The following is a 20259-nucleotide window of genomic DNA, read 5'->3' on the forward strand; positions in this document are numbered from 1 at the left end:
TTTTTGGTGGGTGCTGAGGGTTCAGGAGTCAACCTAATCCCTAACCCCCCTTGCCCTTCAATTTGTCTTTGTCACCCAATTTTTTTATCTTTTAGTGAAACTTAATTTTGTTTCCAAGTAATACCATATCTCTAATCTTGAAAAGAAAAAAAAAAAAAAAAAGTCCATAGAGATCTATGTTTTTTTTTTTTTTTTTTAATTCATTTGTATTGCTTTTATTAAGACTATTATCATATAATATTATTATATCGGTCAAACACTTGAGTGTATTAATCAAGATATAAGATTATTACACGTATTGTTTTTGAACATGTACTGTGCTCACATCGTGTTCGGTACCCTGGAGGTATACCAAACGTATGTCTTAAACATTCTTAACGAGAATTACCGTCTTAGAATTATGTCACTTACTAGCTGATTAGTGCATCATTTCTCAAAAAAAAAAAAAAAAAGGGCAATTTTCCCTTTCTTTAAAAAATAAAATAAATAAAAGCAGGGCATGTTTTTAATATAAACAGAGGCAAGTTGCGCTGCACCATGGTGTCCTTTTATTTCTTTTTTGTAAGTCCAGGGGCCTTTGTTGCTAAACAGGACAGGAATAAGGCATAAGATGTGATTATAATTATTAGAGGTACAATATATTGAGAACCATTTTCTTGGAAGAGAAAAAAAAATAATAATAAAAAGAAAGAAAGGAGATGAAGAAGTGTGAGCTCTGTGACTCTCCAGCAAAGATGTTCTGTGAATCTGATCAAGCTAGCCTTTGTTGGGATTGTGATGCTCAGGTTCATGGCGCAAACTTCCTGGTTGCTAAGCATTCAAGAAGGCTCCCCGAAATCGTGAATTAGCAATTTAATGCAAGTTGATTATGGATCCTTAAGAAAGTCACTGAATTAATATTGTTTTGAAAAAAAAAAAAAAAAAAAAGGAATCAATCAAGAAAAGGAGTGAACAATGCTACTCGTAGAAAAAATTTCACAACAATTGAGTTGACATATTTGTATTGGTTATTATGTGAACTAATCATTAACATTACTTTTTTTATTATTGCTAATAGTCTGTTATGTTACTCGGGATTAAGATACAAGGGATTGCTTAAGGAAAATAATGTTAGGACTACAACTTTTGACATAACTTTTGTCATAGCTATTGTTACAACTTGCTCACATGACAAGTTGTGAGTGGTAAAGTAAAAGTTGTAGGTCTATTTGAGTTTACTACTCCACTAGTTACAACTTGCCACTTGAGCAAATTATGGCAAAAAATGTAATAAAAATTATGATCTTAGCATTTTTCGCTTAAAGAAGACCCACGTACCCTTCCGAAAGAACCCAAGGGTGTTTAATTTTTTTGTCAAATTTGTTGTGTTCATAAACTTCTTAAACAAGTATAGCTAGTATTGTGACTTTGTGGTTGAAAATCGTTGCTTAAAGAGGCAGAGTTTTGTGTGGCTGTGGTGTAACCCTTTGAAACATTCACCACCATGAAGCTGACAAGCTTAGTGATATTTTTGTTGAGTTTGATTGATCTTTGGATTCTATTTTCTCCATAACCGTTGGGTCTTTTTTATCTTTGTGTGTGTGACAGCCCCAAAGAATATTATTCTTCTTTTGGTACATAGACTTTGTAACTTGAAATGACAGCCACTTCTTATACATTCTCTTTAGGGAAATAAAGATGTCAAAAGGACATCTGTCTCAGCAAAATGTAGGTTTTCATTGTTGTTTTAATTCACGAGGCACTTGAAAGTTGAAGTTACATACTGATGCCTTTCACACCTTAATACCTTTTATCCTTTTCTATCTTGTTCTAAACGCATTCGGTGAGAGTTCTATTAGTTTTGGCCGGTTCTTTAAGATCATATAATTCCAACATTTTGCATGAAACTTGCAAATTTTTAATCAACAAGATTGGTTAGCACATGCAACTCTTTCACATTAAGGACAAAGTAGATGTCGCATTCAACTATATATCCAAGTCGAATCAATTATCACGTTTCATTCATCATTTAGAATTTCATCAATTTGGACTTTTTATATGTTCATCATTTTTTGAATGGATTCGTAAAGCAATGATATTATAATTTTTTCCCTTATAAACTTTATAAATTGATATGTTAATTTTTAAAATATAATAATAAATAATTAATAAATTTATTTATTATGCCATTGATGTGACACTAATTATATTAGTAGTCGTTTTAAGAATTTTTTTTTTCATTTTAAAATAAGTAAATAACAAAAAGACAAAAATTAAAGAGAACATTTTTTTTATTAGAAGAAAAAGAACACCTATGCGCACACCACATGTTACAAATGTGTTTTGCCTTGTTGATGCTCTTAACCACTACTTTGGTGATGGCGAAAACATGATTTTTTCTAACTTTGAATAACTATTTTTCAATATCAAATGATTGGTCTACTGGTTCTCAATGTCTAATAATATCTTGAAATCTTGGGTTTAAAACTTCCCTTCAACATCATAGAACTATCTCCAAAAGAGTTTTCTTTATAATTATCTAGTGTGTTTACATAGTCCTGTGCTCGAAGAATTTTAGACACAAAAGTTAGGAAGGGAGAAAAAATAAAATTAAAAACTCTTGTTTTTAAGGTGCTTTGAATAATTATAAACAACCTGTAATGGCTTCTATTTGAAAGGACGCCCACCTCTTTTGAATTCAATGTCAATTGCCACGACAAAGTGGTTTCTTTTCCTCCATTTCTTAAAGAAAAGACAATTGGAATTTATTAGGTCAATAAAAATGAAATAAGAGTGTTTGCAAAACCTGACTTCTTTTCAAAGATCTAGTAGTAAAAACAATATAACAATCACTATTTAAAAGAAGAAGAGAACAAAGTCATTGAGAACATCTGGCCAAATCTGGTAATATAGACTAAACCTGAAAATCATTTCCTTGGAATCTTCTACCCATTCATCGTATTGACCTTCAACTAAAATCACCACATGGATGTCTAACTGCCTACTGAATTACGGCCCACAGTTGAGTATTTTGTACCAAGGACTTATGTATCATCTTTCTCACAATTATTTGAGATTTTCTGTAAATTAGTGACAAGTCACCAATCACAGTGTTGGTTTGCACATGCTTCCCCATGTTGACTTGAGCATTAGTATTGGCAGATGCAAATTACTAAAATGCTAAATTTGCCAGCCAAATATAACAAAATTGGGCTGCATCAGTTGAGGAAAAGCCAAATTTTTTTACTGTTGAGCTACAATGCACAACCAAAAATGACTACACACGGTAGCTAAGATGGCAAAGAAAAACAATATTTTATTAAACGATATATTATTTTATTATGTTGTTGGTGGTGGTTGTTGTTTATTGTAGTAGATATATTATTTTATTGTGTTAAGTGCTAAAATAAAACCATTGATTTTATCTGTTTTGTAAAGTGAGGTAATAAAATAGATAAAATAACTTTTTGTTGTGCTAAATTGCTAAATTTTTGGCACTACCAATGCTGATGTCTCTTTTTTTCTTTGATCAAAAGGTTCACATTTTTCCTCACCACCATCATTGTTATCGTCAAAGATGAATGATGGGTCGTATGTTTGTAATCTTTTTACCTGATACCAAAACTCTCTCACTCCCTCTTCAAGCCCAAACAAAAGGGTGAAATCATCGGCACTAGATCAGTGAAAAAGACTCTTTCAGAAGTAGGAATATAATAATAATAATAATAAAAAGAAAACTACAGGTCACTCAGATGAACAGTACTCAGCGTCCTTCCAAATCCCTAATACTAGCCTTCATGTTTTTGAGCTAAATCTCAAAGTAAATTTCACAAAAATTCGCCAGTAAACCTCTTCAAAGCCATCATTTCGGATATATAACAGAGAGTCAGGCGTAGAAGAAGATGCAAATGTTAAATTGGGGGGACTCAATTGATACGGGTTTGGGTTGGCTATAATTGATGAGTGAGTGATTTGTCATTGTGTATTTTTTTTGAATAAAAACTCAACTACCACATAATTTATCCATTGACCACATACACAAAAAATTAATAATTCTAGACAAACAAATTATTCGTATTCATTTTTAAAATTTTAAGGACTAAAAGCGCTTATTTAAAACATCATAAATTAAAAGTGCTCAACATGTGAACTTTAGGAACCAATGATATATTTTTACTTTTTTTTTTCCCTCTCTAAAAATTGAAAAAGAAGATGGATTAGTGAAAGTCTTGTAAGAGCATTCACATCAGCTCTTGTAAATCCTATGTCTATTTTACATGAAAAAACCTACTTTTTCTATTTTACCCGACCACTTTTACATTACACCCACATCAGTTTATCTATTTTCCACATTTATTCAATAAAATATTCCCTATTTTACAATTTTTTATTATTCCTACCTCACTGCCCCTCTCTCTCACAGACCCACAGCCACCATCATCACCGCCCAGCCACCATCACCACCATCATCAGCAACCAAACCCACACAAATCAACCAAAATCAACATCAGATCAATAGCCACCATCATCACCGCCCAGCCACCATCACCACCATCATCAGCAACCAAAACCCACACAAATCAACCAAAATCAACCTCATCGCCACCACAAATCAACATCATCAGAAAAAATCATTGATCGATCACCGCCACCATCGATCATCGCCGTGATCGACCTCGCCACGCTCATCGATCGCCGATCATCGCCGCGCTCATCGATCATCGCCGATCATCGCCGCGATCGACCTCGCCACGCTCATCGATCGCCGATCATCGCCGCGATCGACCTCGCCACGCTCATCGATCGCCGATCATCGCCGCGCTCATCGATCATCGCCGATCATCGCCGCGATCGACCTCGCCACGCTCATCGATCATCGACCTCGCCACGCTGTGACCCACAGCGATCGATCTCGCCATCGACCTCGCCACGCTCCGGTGGCACGCTTTGAACGAGAGAGTGAGAGATGTGAGATAGGTAGAGAGAAAGACACGCTTTGAACTGAGAGTGAGAGATGTGAGGATGAAAGTTGTGGAGAGAGAGAGGCAACGTCTGAGATAGCTGAGTGGCAGTGAGAGAGAGAGAAAAAAAACTATTAAAAAAATAAATAGATGAGCTACAGTATCCGTGTAAATTTACACGGGTACTGTAGCTCGTTTATAGTTTTAGACATATTTGAATGATTTTAAAAGAACTGATGTAAAGGGTTTTTGGGTGCAAAATGTGTAAAAGTGGTCAAAATGTGTATTTTACACATTTATAAAAGATCTGATGCTAATGCTCTAAGCGGTAGCATCACACTACCTCAACTCCTAATATGGACAATAAGAATAGAGACTAGGTTTTGATGATTAGAATAGAGACTATAGAAGATGATGATTGAGTACCTATCATGCATTTTCGGCAGCCTACTCTATAGAATATAGGTGCTTACTATTTGAGTTGGATGTTACAAGATTTTTTTTTTTCATGTTTTAAGTCTCTTCTTACTTCTTTAGTTCTTTTTGTGGACTCCCACCACACACAAACACAAAAAGAAGTATAGTGCAGGGCCTGCAAGCTGAGTTATAACCATACAAATGAAAGTGAAATGTGTTTATGGGCCACTGATTTACAAGGCCATATGTCATAATTTTCCATTAAGTAGTAGTGGACACTCTTGTAAGCTCACATATACTGATTACATGCATTGTGTGAGCTCCTTTAGAGTAACAAATAACATGCTCCCTTGTGCTTTTAATTTTTCTTTATTATAAACTACGAATTTAAGAAACACGAAGAAATTATTCATTTATAGACTCCACGTATTACCATGAGAAATACTCGATCCACATCAAGCTTTGTTAGAAAAACAAATAACAATATCCAATTTATATCTTTTTGTTAATGTTAAAAAAACTGAAAGCATGAGGATGCACACTATAAGGGGGCAGCTGACACAGAATATTATATAACAAGGAAAAAAACTGCAGCCTGTCATATTCAAAGACCTAAAAACACAAGAAAGAGTTCATCGGTCATGCTTCATTCCAAACTTCATAGATATATAAGGGGGTGAAAAGGTGGAAGAACAGAGACCAGTACCAAACTTTTCCACAAAGACATGACTACACACCAACCAGGAGTATTTCAACTTCCAAACACCTTCGAATGAAAACATCAGCATCCCCACCATCTATTCATGAGGTCTTGTCCAAATCTGTGATATATGAAAGCTGAGTGTAAATACCAACATTCACGGATAGCAGAGAATTTATGACTTCAGCCACATGAAAAAAGATTAACTTTGATACTTTAGGGGTGAGAAGGGTCATATGAAATGTAACCCTCTTTTCAAGCTACATCAAACATTTTACAGAGATCTAAAGGGATGATTAGCATGGCAATCAAATGATTAATGATACCCTTGTTAAATAAAAAACAGATGATTAGAGTCTTATAAATGAAAGGTTCCCACAATCCTCTTAAACAGCTTCTATATATTGTAAAGGGCAAAGGCAAAACGTTCAATCAGATAATTCAAAAACCACCTATAATGATGGCAGCAACACCCATGAATTGCTCTCATCTTTTGTCAAGAACTACACCTGGAAAACTACTTAAGGACGTAATGGAACTTTAACTCATGAAGACTTGGATATACAGACACCATAACCTGATGAAGATTAGTCAACCCTGCTTTGTTATGGAGGAGGCCCAACAGCAAACCCTTCAATGTCAGCATTGCCAAACAATCTTTTTTAATCTGAAGCTTTCTGAGATTCTTACCTGACAAACAGCAACCTCATAGAGTACAAAGCATACAACATCCGAGATTCTATCACTTGTCCATATCAATAATATCTTCTGTATTCTGCATACTCAGCTTTTACAACAAAAGACTACCAAAAAATAGGTAACCAAAAGCATTGAGCATTCTGTAAATGCTTCATCCTCCAGTTACCCACTGCCAATGCACAGCAGGCTAGATACTGTTGTAGCATCTCAAAGAGAGCCTTTTGCCCATAACTAAACTAAACAATGAGCAAACACCTTATGTCCTCAATTAATGATTTTCCACTAGCATGACTTATAAAAAAATGATCATCCATAAGTGTGACTGGCATTTAACCATTTCTCTAACAAGAAACAGTGAAACTACATTTCTAACACTCCACCCCAGCTGTACAAATTTAGAGCCTGTGTTTACCAAGTGCAACTTGCATGGTCCCAAGAACATAAGCCACAGCTGAACCCTGGTGCCTCAAGGATGCCTATTTTATACCAAACTTCTTTTTGCAGACTCCTTTGTACTCCATAAGCACATTTGCCATTTTTCTCCTATTTTCCACATGAGATAAGTAACATTCCATGCTTGGCAACAGTACCCATCACATCTATTGTGGTGAAAGGTTACCATGTACAAGCATATCTTCAACAACAATTACGACTTCAAAGCCCACCAAGTCCAACTGTTTTGTGCTAAATCTTCTTCAACACCTTAAACAATTCTAATTCATAAGATTTACCCTCTACTAGGTGAAATTCAAACTAAAATTAAAGCCGGACCTTTCTATAGACTTCCCTCCTCCCATGAATTAGGTAGCATGAACTAAATCCATTGAATCTGCTCTCTCAACTAAATTAAAGATGGACCTTCTATAGACTTCCCTCCCATGATGTAGGTAGCATGAACTGAATCCATTGAATCTCTATCTCTCTCTCTCCATGCTTGACAACAAGTATTTACAAATAAAATAATAAATACAAAAGCCATATTTGAACAAGAGAAAAAAGCCTATAGGGAATATGAAAAAGAATGCAGGAGTCACTTTCTCCAAAAAAAAAAAAAAAAGAATACAGGAGTCACATAGTGGCAAACAATTGCTGATATCAAGGAAAACGAGGAACATCAATTCTAAATGCCAAATTGTATTTAACACAAGTGTTCTTAGGAACAACCCTCATGCAGACAGCGGAATTCCATTAAAGAGATTTCAATGAAAGCATTTAATTTTTTTCCCAAAATGGGGCTTTATTAATCTCTGTAAAGATGCATATATAAGCATTAATTATCACTTTTGGAATCAACATGAGCAAAACATATATTCAACCCCTAAAAGGTAAATAAGAGAATTAGAGTACCAAGAAGTAATATAGGTATACCTAACGGTCCAGAAGTTCAATTGGCTTAAACTAGAATGATCAATGTTAGATATGGAAGCTCAAAACTTGAAAATTGACTCAGTCTCTAACTTGATGCATTAAAAACTAAGATCGAATGAGAGCCTGAAAGCTTAAAATTGGTGGTTGTAATTGAAGCTTGAACTTGGAGTTGTGTTTCAAGGGAAAAAAAAAAAAAAAAGGTTCTTGACCCATGACCTCATCCTCCACAAAAAATATATATATTAAAAGCATTTGAAGATTGAACATTCTGCCTATTAGCCTATTTAATAGCCTGAATGTGGTTGTTAGTTTTAATCTAAAGGTCATCATCAGACTCTTCACTCAAGTTTCCATCATTTTCAAAGCCACTTGAACCAGATTAATAACCATCAACATTCTCTTCCTCGGTCTCATCAGAATCAGCATCTTCCTCTTCAATATTTAGTTGTGATGTTGAGGCCTTTGAGCTTGCCCTTGATTTTGTTTGGAATCTAGTATTCTATATTAAGCTAGCTATGTATCATTTACTATGGTTTAAGCTCTAAAAATTGAGGGAAGTAATGAGTTCGAGAAAAGGGAAAAATACAGGAAAAGAAAATAAAGAAAAAGACAGGGGAGAGTTGCTGTAAGACAGCCAGACTAGAGAAGGCTGAAGGAAAAAAAAACAGAGAAAAAACAGAGAAGGAAGAGTTGCTGGAGATAGAGTACAAGGGAGAAGGGTAAGGGGGAAAAAACAGAGAGGTTCATTGCTGGAGACAGAGAGTCCAACAGAGAAGAGAAAAGGGCGAAAAAAATACCAAAGCAGTGTCGCAGTGAGAGAGAACTCAGGAAAAAAAAAGTGTAAAAAAAAAAAAACTAAAAGAGTGGGAAAATATTACCTGACTTTGGTTGACTGCCGAGAAGAAGACAAAATACCCACTGCTTGCTCTGAAAGTGTATGAAGAGGAGTGTTCCCGAAATTTCTTCTTGGTTCTTTTGTTTTATCTTTTGATTTATGCTTTTGTTTTATTTGATATAGTGGGTGACAGCTCATCCCCACTGAGGTAAAAGTTTTAAAACCATCCATACACCTCTTTAAATTTACAAAACATGCCATTACAGCCTTTAAATTGCAAACTTCTCTCAGGCGCTCGCCTCTCGCCTAACAAAAATTTTCTGGGCGAGCGCCTAGGCTCCAGAGGCGAGCGCCTCACTAAAGGCGCCTCGCCTCAGTGCCTTTGAGGCGCTTTTCTGGCGCCTCGCCTCGCCTGGGCGCCTAGGCGAGCGCCTCAAACGCCTTTGACTACACTGATTTCAATGAAAGCATTTAATTTTTTTCCCAAAGTGGGGCTTTATTAATCTCTGTAAAGATGCATATATAAGCATTAATTATCACTTTTGGAATCAACATGAGCAAAACATATATTCAACCCCTAAAAGGTAAATAAGAGAATTAGAGTACCAAGAAGTAATATAGGTATACCTAACGCTCCAGAAGTTCAATTGGCTTAAACTAGAATGAATGAATGATCAATGTTAGATATGGAAGCTCAAAACTTGAAAATTGACTCAGTCTCTAACTTGATGCATTAAAAACTAAGATCGAATGAGAGCCTGAAAGCTTAAAATTGGTGGTTGTAATTGAAGCTTGAACTTGGAGTTTTATTTCAAGGAAAAAAAAAAAAAGGGTCTTGACCCATGACCTCATCCTCCAAAAAAATATAAATAAATAAATAAATTTATATACCAGCTAATACACACACACACACAAAAAAAAAAAAAAAGAAAAAAGAAATCTTGACCCATGACCTCATCCTCCAAAAAAATATAAATAAATAAATAAATTTATATACCAGCTAATACACACACACACACAAAAAAAAAAAAAAAGAAAAAAGAAAAAAAGAAGAAGAAGTAGAAGTTCAGAGAAGATAACAAAATACATCCAAATAGAAGTGCCCTGAAACACACACTAACAGAAATGTGAACTCAATGTGGAATAAAGGGTGCCATGATGTTCTTCTTTTGGAATGACATACTTCTCTAAAAAAAAGTTGAAATAATATGATTTAAACTGTGAGATTAACATGATGTCTGAAAAGTAAATTTTAAACAATAAAAAAAGGGGGAGAGAAAAAACATTTGAGGCTTTGAATTTATTATCATGCCATTCAAGTAAAATACATGTATCAGGCATTTGCCAAATATGGCACTTCAGAGTACACACAACAAAGTACATTGAGAAGGAAAATATGATGCGGAAAAGACCAAACTGAACAAAATCCTCAATACACGGGTGTCATGATGTTTCACATCCTGAAATGATAGACTTTGGCAAAAAATGTCTGCAACTAAACACACCTCATAACGTTGACAAGGAGACACTTCAAAATTTTGTTTAATTATTAAGGAGAAAGTTTAGAAACAAAACAATCATTTTCAATACTTTTCATTAAAGGAATAACAAACTTCATAGAAAGTTCAAAAAGTATTAACTGTTTAGGACTCCCATGGTTTTTGGCAAACCCGCCATTGGATTATGTTACCTCCATATACCCTCCATGAATGTAAAATATGAAGATCATCTAAGATCAATAACTATGCCATCTCAAAATATTTAAATTTCAAGTTTTTTCTATTATAAAATTGTAAACAAAACATGAGTTACACCAGGTGTACTTTGATTGTGACCCATACATATATGCAATCTACATTTGCTGAAACAAAATGTTAGACACAGAAAGCTCGAGAATACAACTGTTCTGCACTACAATTAGAGTTCAAATTGATATATATATATATATATATACTGCTAGAGTTCAAATTGCTACATATATATATATATATATATCATGCTCTAGAATAGAACCATTCTGCACTAAAAATGGAGTTCAAATTGCTATTAGCCCTTATGATTCCACCGATATCAAAGAAACATAATCATCACAAAAACAAACAAACAAAGGCATTCCAAAACACAGGGAAAACAAATCAATAAACAATGTCACAATTGAACGCCGATCACCACGCACAATATGTTAACAACATAAGAACAATAAAAGCAATGCTTCAGCTTGAAAACAATACGCGTTAGGATACTCCCCATTTGAAATGATGAGAATGATGAAAAAAATTTATCCTTTTTTTTTTTTTCATAAATTTTAATTCTTTGTGATATTAGTCATCAAATCATAACCTTTAAATAGAAAATTAAGCATTGGATTAAATACTCAAACCAAAATTATAAAGCAAATCCATTAGCTTCTACAATCTAACATATCATAATTATTGATTCATTCACAAACAATCAAATCTATACCATTTTTTTTTTAAAAAAAATGTAAAATGTACCAAACAAAGAGAGAGAGAGAGAGAGAGAGAGAGAGAGAGAGAGAGAAGTACCAGATTGCTTATCCAGTGCGTCATGGTACTCCAGCTCATCTTCCGCAGCAGATTTTCCACGCGAATGAGAATTCACATTCACATTCACATTCCCATTCCCATTCCCATTCCCATTCCCATTCACATTCTCATTCTCATTCTCATTCACATCCTCATCTTCATCCTTTTCTTCAGGAAACCTCACCACGACGACGGGACAAACACAGTGATGAACGCAGTAATCGCTAACGCTACCGAGCCGCGACTTGCTGTTCCGGCGAGAAGCGCCGAAGCCACGGCTCCCCGTAACGACGGTGCTGAGCCCGAGCCTCTCAACCTCAAGGCAAAGCCTCTCCTTCATGTCGTGATCCTTCACGATGTGGATCTTGAACGGAATCTGCGCCTCCACGAGCGGCTGAGCCAGATCGTTGGCTTTGCTGGTGGTGAACGCGTCGAAATCGTCCTCGAGTTTCTGCTGCGACTTTGCCGATCCGGCTTCTTCAATGGCTCCCCAATCGGCGCCGTAGAGGACGTTGGTGGAGCGGACGTGGAGGAGGATCACGGTGTCGCCGCGGCGGAGGTAATTGAGAACGGCCCATCGGACGGCGAATGCGCTCTCGTCGCTGAGATCGACGGCTATGCCGATCTTGCGATCGGTTTCGCCGAGAGGAAATCGCGGGGAAGACGGTTGGACCGTTATTGCCGTTGCGGTTCGCGCCTCCGATTCCGTTACGCGTTTCGGTGAAGCCATTTTTTTTTTTTTTCTACTAGTTTTAGCTTTTTTGGTATTGTGATTTGAGAGAGAGAGAGTGAGAGAGAGGGTGAAAAGGAAAGGAATATTTGTTTTGGGTTTTAGGGGCTGAAACTGAAAGAATGATTTTGTTGCGTTTTTCTGTTTTTGGTTTTTGGGTTCTCTATGTATCAATCAATATTCAATGTACGAAGGAGAAACTGTCGTTGAAGATGGAGATGGGGCGACGCGTTCGAGAAAAAGTATCANGAGCCCGAGCCTCTCAACCTCAAGGCAAAGCCTCTCCTTCATGTCGTGATCCTTCACGATGTGGATCTTGAACGGAATCTGCGCCTCCACGAGCGGCTGAGCCAGATCGTTGGCTTTGCTGGTGGTGAACGCGTCGAAATCGTCCTCGAGTTTCTGCTGCGACTTTGCCGATCCGGCTTCTTCAATGGCTCCCCAATCGGCGCCGTAGAGGACGTTGGTGGAGCGGACGTGGAGGAGGATCACGGTGTCGCCGCGGCGGAGGTAATTGAGAACGGCCCATCGGACGGCGAATGCGCTCTCGTCGCTGAGATCGACGGCTATGCCGATCTTGCGATCGGTTTCGCCGAGAGGAAATCGCGGGGAAGACGGTTGGACCGTTATTGCCGTTGCGGTTCGCGCCTCCGATTCCGTTACGCGTTTCGGTGAAGCCATTTTTTTTTTTTTTCTACTAGTTTTAGCTTTTTTGGTATTGTGATTTGAGAGAGAGAGAGTGAGAGAGAGGGTGAAAAGGAAAGGAATATTTGTTTTGGGTTTTAGGGGCTGAAACTGAAAGAATGATTTTGTTGCGTTTTTCTGTTTTTGGTTTTTGGTTCTCTATGTATCAATCAATATTCAATGTACGAAGGAGAAACTGTCGTTGAAGATGGAGATGGGGCGACGCGTTCGAGAAAAAGTATCAGGACAGCACTGTCAGCGATTTTATCCATTTACATGATTTTGTCTTTTTTCCTTTTTTTTTTTTTTAAATTTATTTTTGTATTGTTCTTTTTTTTTTTTTTTTTATATAGTGCTTTTGAAAAAATAAATTACAAAGTAATAAACCATAAATATTTTTATTAACTAAAATATGTTTTTTATTTATTATTATTATTATTTTTGGTGTGTGCACTCTTGTTAGGATCACATTCCCTTTCTCTTGTATGCATTTCTTTGTTTCTCAAAATTATAATTATTTATTTTTGTATTGTTTTTCTTTTAATTTTAGTGTCTTCAAAAAAATAAATTATAAAGTAATCATCCTTAAATATTTTTGATTGAATATTATTTAAATCTTTAAATTTTAAAAATGTCTTTTTTTTTTTTTATAAGTTAAAAATGTCTTATTTGGTTCTTAAACAATTGAAAATAGTATTTTATTCAAAAGGAACTAAAATAATATTTTACTTAATTTATTTTTATTAACTAAAATATGTTCTTAAAGTAGTTTTATTTTTATGTGTGCGCGCTTTTATTGGGACTGCATTACCCTTCTTTTATGTGTTTATTTGGTTCTTAAAATTATAATAATTATATAAATTATAAAACACCAAAAATGGAATTATTTTGCAATGACACAAAAAATATGAAAAAACTATTAATGTATAACGTAAGAAACATTTTCTAACATTCTAAATAAAATAATAATAATAATAACCATAAGAAACATAAATTATCACTTATCATAATTACGTTTTTTGATACTCTAAAGAAAAATGTTTCTAGAAAAAAAAATTACACTTTTTTTTTTTAGGAGGGGGATGGTTTGGGGAAAAGACTAGTAAAATGTTGTTGTTGTTGTCGTTGTTGTTTGTTTTTTTTTTTTTTTTGAGATATGATATATTTGAATTTATGTGTCTATTTCATAATAATTACAATGTATTATCAGTGTCGAAATGAGCAAGTAAATTAATTGATTTTTTTGCTTTAATTGGAATTTAAACTTTTCTTTTCTAGACCACAAATAATTTTACGTGTTGAACTAATTGCAATTCAAGGCCTAATGGACGACTAATGTAAAAATGGGTTTCTTTACATTTAAGGAGCTCCTCCCTTTTTCTTTCATAATGTAAATACAATAATGGAATGAAAAATGAAATCGTGAGTTTAAAAAGAAAAGTCTACAAGCAGGAATACAAAACTCAAATTACTCCTTGCTCAAAAGAAAGACATCCAAAGGTCCAACTCTCTTTGTTCTTTGTTTCATTGGCCAAAATGGACATTTGCCTCTTTCGCCTAAAAGATGTAGTAAAATGCTCATATTTTGAAACTATCTAGTAAAATGTCTGTGTTTTGAAACACGATTTTTAGAAAATCGAGTTATTTGGAAAAATTCACATGGAACTCAAGTTCCATAAATTTTTTTTTTTTTTTTTAAATTTGATTACCTATAACTCGATTTTTTAAAAATCGAGTTTCAGTGTAAAACACGATTTTTAGAAAATTGAGTTTCAAAATATAGGCATTTTACTACATTTTTTAGACAAAAGGGGCAAAAGCCCATTTTAGCCGTAATACAACTAAATATGTTGACAATGATGGTATTAAACATCACGTTAATGTTCAAAAATTTTCTAAACTAAAAACCATTAACAAAAGCTATTCAAATTTAAATACATTAAGGGTGTGTTTGTTTGGAAGTGAAATATGGTAAATAAAAAACTTTGGAGAGAAAATGAGAAGGAAAACTTTTTTAAAGTGTGCTTGATTAGATGAAGAGGAAAGAAAATAAATGGTAGGGCCCAGGTGTATTACCCCTGGACCCATCAAAACGTTTTCTCCCCAAAATAGAGAGAAAACTAAAAGAATAAAATGGAGTTTCTTAATGGACGAAAATGCTCATGTGTACTTGCACATGGGCTTTATCCATACGTTGCTCTTATTCACTTTTTTTACTATTTTTTTTCCTCCCTTTTGGATGTTGCCTCCACTTTTTTTTTTTTTTTTTTTTTTGGGTGGGCATCAAGTGTACGTGCTCTTTTTTTTTTTTTTTTTTTCTTTTTTTTGTGTTTTTTTAAAATTTTTTTTGTTTTTTGTTTTTATTTAGAAGTGATTTAAAAAAAAAAAAATTTGGTGATTACTTTTTTTTTTGGTTTTAATTGGGCATCTTTTTTTAACAAGAGTATATGAGTAAATTTATATAAACTCATTTTTTCTATCCCCCACTTTTCCACCCCCAACAAAAAAGAGGGAAATCAAAATTTTTTCTATCCTCTCACTTTTCCATCCTCTAACAATTTTTTATCTTCCAACTTTTCCACATCTTCAATCAAACGGACCCTAAGGGATAATTGATTTCTTCAATTCACATAAATGTCTATTAAAATAAAATACAATATTTTTATAAAAATATCCAACAACTTGTGAATTTTAAAGAAGTTGGGTTTTTTTTTTTTTTTTTTTTGTGGAAAAGAAGAAGTTGATTTTGAATTGTAACAGTTAGTTTAATTTAACCATATGCTTATTTTATAAATTTACAGATTTATGTTATGATTTCTCAAATTTATATATTTTTTATTTTATTTTATATTATATTTAATTTTACAATTCTATCAAGAGTGACCTAACTCGTAGACCAAATCTTTGACTCAATGTCCAAGGGTTGAATAACTATGATAAAAAAACAAAGTATTAATTAAAAAAAATAGATTTTTTTAAACACGACAAACAATTTGGATACGAGGCCGTAATTCCTATCCTTAGGCTGCACCCGGCCCATACCTAAAACTGTCCAAATCCGAGTTGGGCTTTTAGCCCACTGGAGCAAATATCAGATCCATCGCAGTAAGTCGGCACTAAAAACCAATCACCGAGTACACAAATTTTTACAAATTTGTAGATTTCACTCTTCACTGTTTCACAAAACGTTAGATTCAATATTCTAGGGTTTCTTCTTCTTCGAATCGAATCGAAATCCAAAATCTAATTCGAGACTGAGAAAAAATGCCTCAGAGGCATTCGAAGAACAACAACGACCTCGCGTTCTTCACGTACGACGAGAAGCGAAAGCTAGGGTACGGTACGCAGAGCGAGAGGCTCGGCAAGGACTCGATCAAGCCCTTCGATGCTTGTTCTCTCTGTCTCAAGCCCTTCATCGACCCCTTGTGTTGCCAAAAGGGCCACGTCTTCTGCAAAGAATGCATTCTCGAATGCCTCCTCTCTCAAAAGAAAGACATCCAAAGGTCCCCTCTCTCAGTATTCTACTTCAATTTTAGTGCAGCACGGAGTTTTTTTTTGCTAGTTTTCATGTTAATTTTTGTGCAATTCATAGTTTGTATGATTGGTTGAATCAAGCTTGGGTTTTGATTGGTGAACTGCTAAACTTGCTTGCATGAAATGCTAGTTTTCGTCGCGGTTTAATGTTCTAAATTTTGATTGATTTCTTTGGGCATTAGCTGATGCGTTATATTCGGTGAAAATTGGTGTTTGGGTTATATTAGCTGAATTAAGCTCGTTTTGGTTGTGTGCGTATGTGTGTGTTCTTTTAATAATGAAAAGTATGGTTTTTGATTGGTGAATTGTTAAACTTGCGTGCCTATAAGTTCGTCAATGAAATTCCTTTGTGTCAAATGTATGTCATTTGCATCATAGTAGTTGCCCTGCTTGGAAAAAAAAAAAAAAAGAGCTAATTTCTTTGCGGTTTAATGTTCTAGGTTTTGATTGATTCTTTTGGGCATTAGCTGATTAGTTGTACTAGACCTTAATTTCCACTGGGTATTGAACCAATGGTCAAAGCAAGTATATATATTTTCTTGGCAAGCCCAGTTCCAAACAAACACTTTTCCTGATTCTTCTTTTTCTTTTCTTACCCTTTTAAATCCTACCTGGTAGTTTTCAGTATCTTATTCACTAATATTTGACTGGCTTGTATGAAATTTTCACATAACAATGGTAAAATTATTAGGCAAAAAATGATTAAGAATGGATAACTTATCAGGAAATTCAACAAACTACTCACAAATTGATAAGCACACAATGCTGAAGAATGTACCGGGCAAATTTTAATTACTTGTAAGCCCTTATACGTTCTAACTTCTAAGTAGTTCCTTTATTATAGAGATATGATAACAGCATAAATACATATAAATGTTTCGGTATTATAAGAAACTTTATCTCATCAATACTTGGAGGCAAATAAAATCTTAAATATATATTCTCTGGCACTAGCTAGTTTGCGATCGCCCCTTTTTGTGTGATTAATTGAATGCTGTGACTCTAGAGAAAACCACAAATTGAGGCTAAATATAGGGTACTCTTTAGATTGCTTTATTAATCAAATTTTGTTAGATTTAGATTTGATGCTTCTTGATTGTGCTTTTGTGTTGTGTTGCTGACAGAATTGGAAAGATAACTGAAGCTAAAATCTTTTACTTTCTGTATTGGCCACTAAGTTTTATGGATATGAAAATTGTTTTAGGATCGAGGATTGTGTAATTTTGTAGGTTTCTTTTCTGAGAATGTCATTTTAGGTAAAATTCATCAAGTGTTTAGGCAGTCATTTACTAAAGTGGTTCTTAAATTGAATAAATCTTATGGTTGATTGAAGAAGAAATTAAAATTTTGCAATTGGAAACTGATGCAAGACTGTAGATAAAACCAAAAAGTTGTGTCTAGAGTCTAGGAATTATAAGTTTGGGGTATTATGACAAATTGACAACGGCGGATGTACCAATAGTTTGGCTCAAAATCCATCCCAAGTGGCTTCTTCATTGTGTAACGTCTTTAGATCCATACCTTTTGGTTGTGTTCTTTGTATGTTTTCTGTGATGCTAGTAAGGGAAGATCCTCATCTTTTAGTTTTCTTTTGGTTAATAAATGCTTATTCTCAGCCAAAGAGGGGGCAGAGACAGAGAGAGCCAAAGAACTCCGACTGTATTTCTGTACCTTTGTAGCATAAACGATTTCTGAGAAGCTTGAAGAATTATCNGATTTAGGATTTTTTCCCCGACACAGTCACAACGTTATATATGGTAAACAGAGGATTAGGTAAGGTTTCCCATTGTTTCAAGATGGGGTCAAAATAGAAAGCAAATGTCAATGGGTCTATCATCTATGAGCCAAAAGCTTATCCATAGCTAGCTATGGTATAGTTGTAGGATCCCTTGCAAAGTGGCTGGATTGTTCAATCATATTGGGACCAAAGCCAATAGTATCAAGAGAAGAGGAGAGGTTGTAGTACTGCAACACAGCTGGAGTGCGAGATATTCGCCAAACAACCTTGAAAATAATGGCTTGTTGAGGTTCTATTTGACGCGGTTAAGAAGCTACCACTGAAGTAATCTGGAAAGAGTAAGCTAAGGAGCCCGAGCTCTATAGCCAGAAATGTCTTATAAAGGTGCATCAAAATGTTCTTCAAACCTAGCTTTTTCATCTGTTTTATCTTACGTTTTTTCTATTAATTTTTTTTTTTAAACGGAAAAGCCAGGTGAGTTATTGTTGTTTAATAGAATATACCCTAAGTGGATAAAGTGTTAGCTTTTAAATCGTAAGAAGGCAGAGTAAAATCGAACCTAACCTCAAATGGCTAATATGTAACTATCTCTTTTATAAAAATATTGGTTTTGGCCAAGCTTTTTTTTTTTAATAGATATATCAAACACAACCTTAATTTTAAGTTTGATTATTTAACAAGTTGGGTTAAATGTAATAATATATTGGTGAACAAACTCGTAAGTCTGAAGCTTGATTTGAGTCTATATAATATTATGTTTATATATATTCATGTATGAAATATACATATATAGATATAAGATTGAAAAATATGAATTTGTGAATAAGTTTGTAAAATGTCAAATTATTATTTGTAATTTACTCGTAAATATAAATTTCTTAGGTAACTTTATGTATATTTTTAATAAAAAAGTTGTTGATTCTAATTTTTATACATACATTTAAGAAAATTATTCTATAGTTAACTCTAAAAATATAATTTCAATTATTATTAGTTATTATTATAAGAATAGATTTGTTTAGGGATAAGGAATTTCAGTCCTAATGTTTAATTTATATGAGAAAAAAATTAATCAAATATCTTGTGAACAAGCTTGAGTTTGTTCGCAAAAGGAAGAAAAAAAAAATTAAGCTTGCACAAATAATCTAACTCGATGATGAACTCAAACTCGGCTTGTGTTCAAAATAAAATTAAGAGAGTTAATCACACCAATCTCTCTTGAGGTTTATCAAAATGACACTCCCCCTATTAAAGTTTTTATTAATGCAACAATAATTCCATATCCTCTTACAATGTTTCTAAAGGAATAACATATATGTTTATTTAAAAAGAAAAACTTACTACTCATTTATACAAACCTTAAGAGCTGAGCGCAATACAAGCCAAAGGTCTTTGGTGATTACAACTGGGAATTTCAACATCCTATTGTTTAGCGTATGGCTCAATCCATTATATTAATGCAACAGGTAAATCCATGATCTTTCACAATGTTACTTCTCTAATGAAATAATTCATTTTTTTTTTTTTACTATAGAAAGCTTACTGTTCAATTATACAAATCTCATTAGCTGAGTTTTATACAAATATTAAATCTTTGATAATTTCAATTCGGACTTTCAAACATCCTATTGTTATAGCGTATGGCTCAATCCTTAGTTTAAAGATGTAATGTTTAGTAGTAAACTTTAACGTGCTATATATAATAATTAAATTTAGGGCTCCTATTAAAAAGTTCCCTAAGGGCTCATGATAATGAATAATAAATACAATTAATTTTTTTCACTTTCCAGAAACCCTTAACAAAAATAAATTTGTATTTATGTCATTTTCTGTTAATTTGGATGGCAACAAGAGGTTTTAAACTTGCAAAGTTGCCATTTAATCCAAAGGCCAAAAAAGACCCCTTAGGGTTTGGATTAGTTGCAAACTAATCCCGTGTTCTATCACATTTGAATTATTGATCCCTGAGTTTTAAGAATTTTCCCAATGGCAACTTGGTGTGCACATGACCTCTTTACTAAAAAAAAAAATCATTTAAAAATAACACATGCACGTAATTGATATGGGT

The 20259-nt window shown here is 34.1% G+C and overlaps 2 protein-coding genes across 2 annotated transcripts; both read right to left on the minus strand.

Moving 5' to 3' along the window:
• Positions 1-5786: 5786 nt before the first annotated feature.
• On the minus strand, positions 5787-12485 carry LOC111996921 (universal stress protein PHOS34). Its single transcript, XM_024028962.2, has 2 exons — positions 11506-12485; positions 5787-6178 (listed from the first exon to the last, which is right to left on the minus strand). Exons 1-2 carry the CDS (start codon positions 12233-12235, stop codon positions 6159-6161), a joined length of 750 nt encoding a protein of 249 aa, XP_023884730.1. The 5' UTR covers positions 12236-12485; the 3' UTR covers positions 5787-6158.
• LOC136067647 (universal stress protein PHOS32-like) lies at positions 12410-12916 on the minus strand. The gene has a single exon (XM_065773818.1). It carries the CDS (start codon positions 12914-12916, stop codon positions 12410-12412), a length of 507 nt encoding a protein of 168 aa, XP_065629890.1.
• Positions 12917-20259: the final 7343 nt, after the last annotated feature.

This window comes from Quercus suber, unplaced genomic scaffold (assembly GCF_002906115.3).
Source record: "Quercus suber isolate HL8 unplaced genomic scaffold, Cork oak 2.0 scaffold_80, whole genome shotgun sequence".
Classification (NCBI taxonomy): Eukaryota; Viridiplantae; Streptophyta; class Magnoliopsida; order Fagales; family Fagaceae; genus Quercus; species Quercus suber.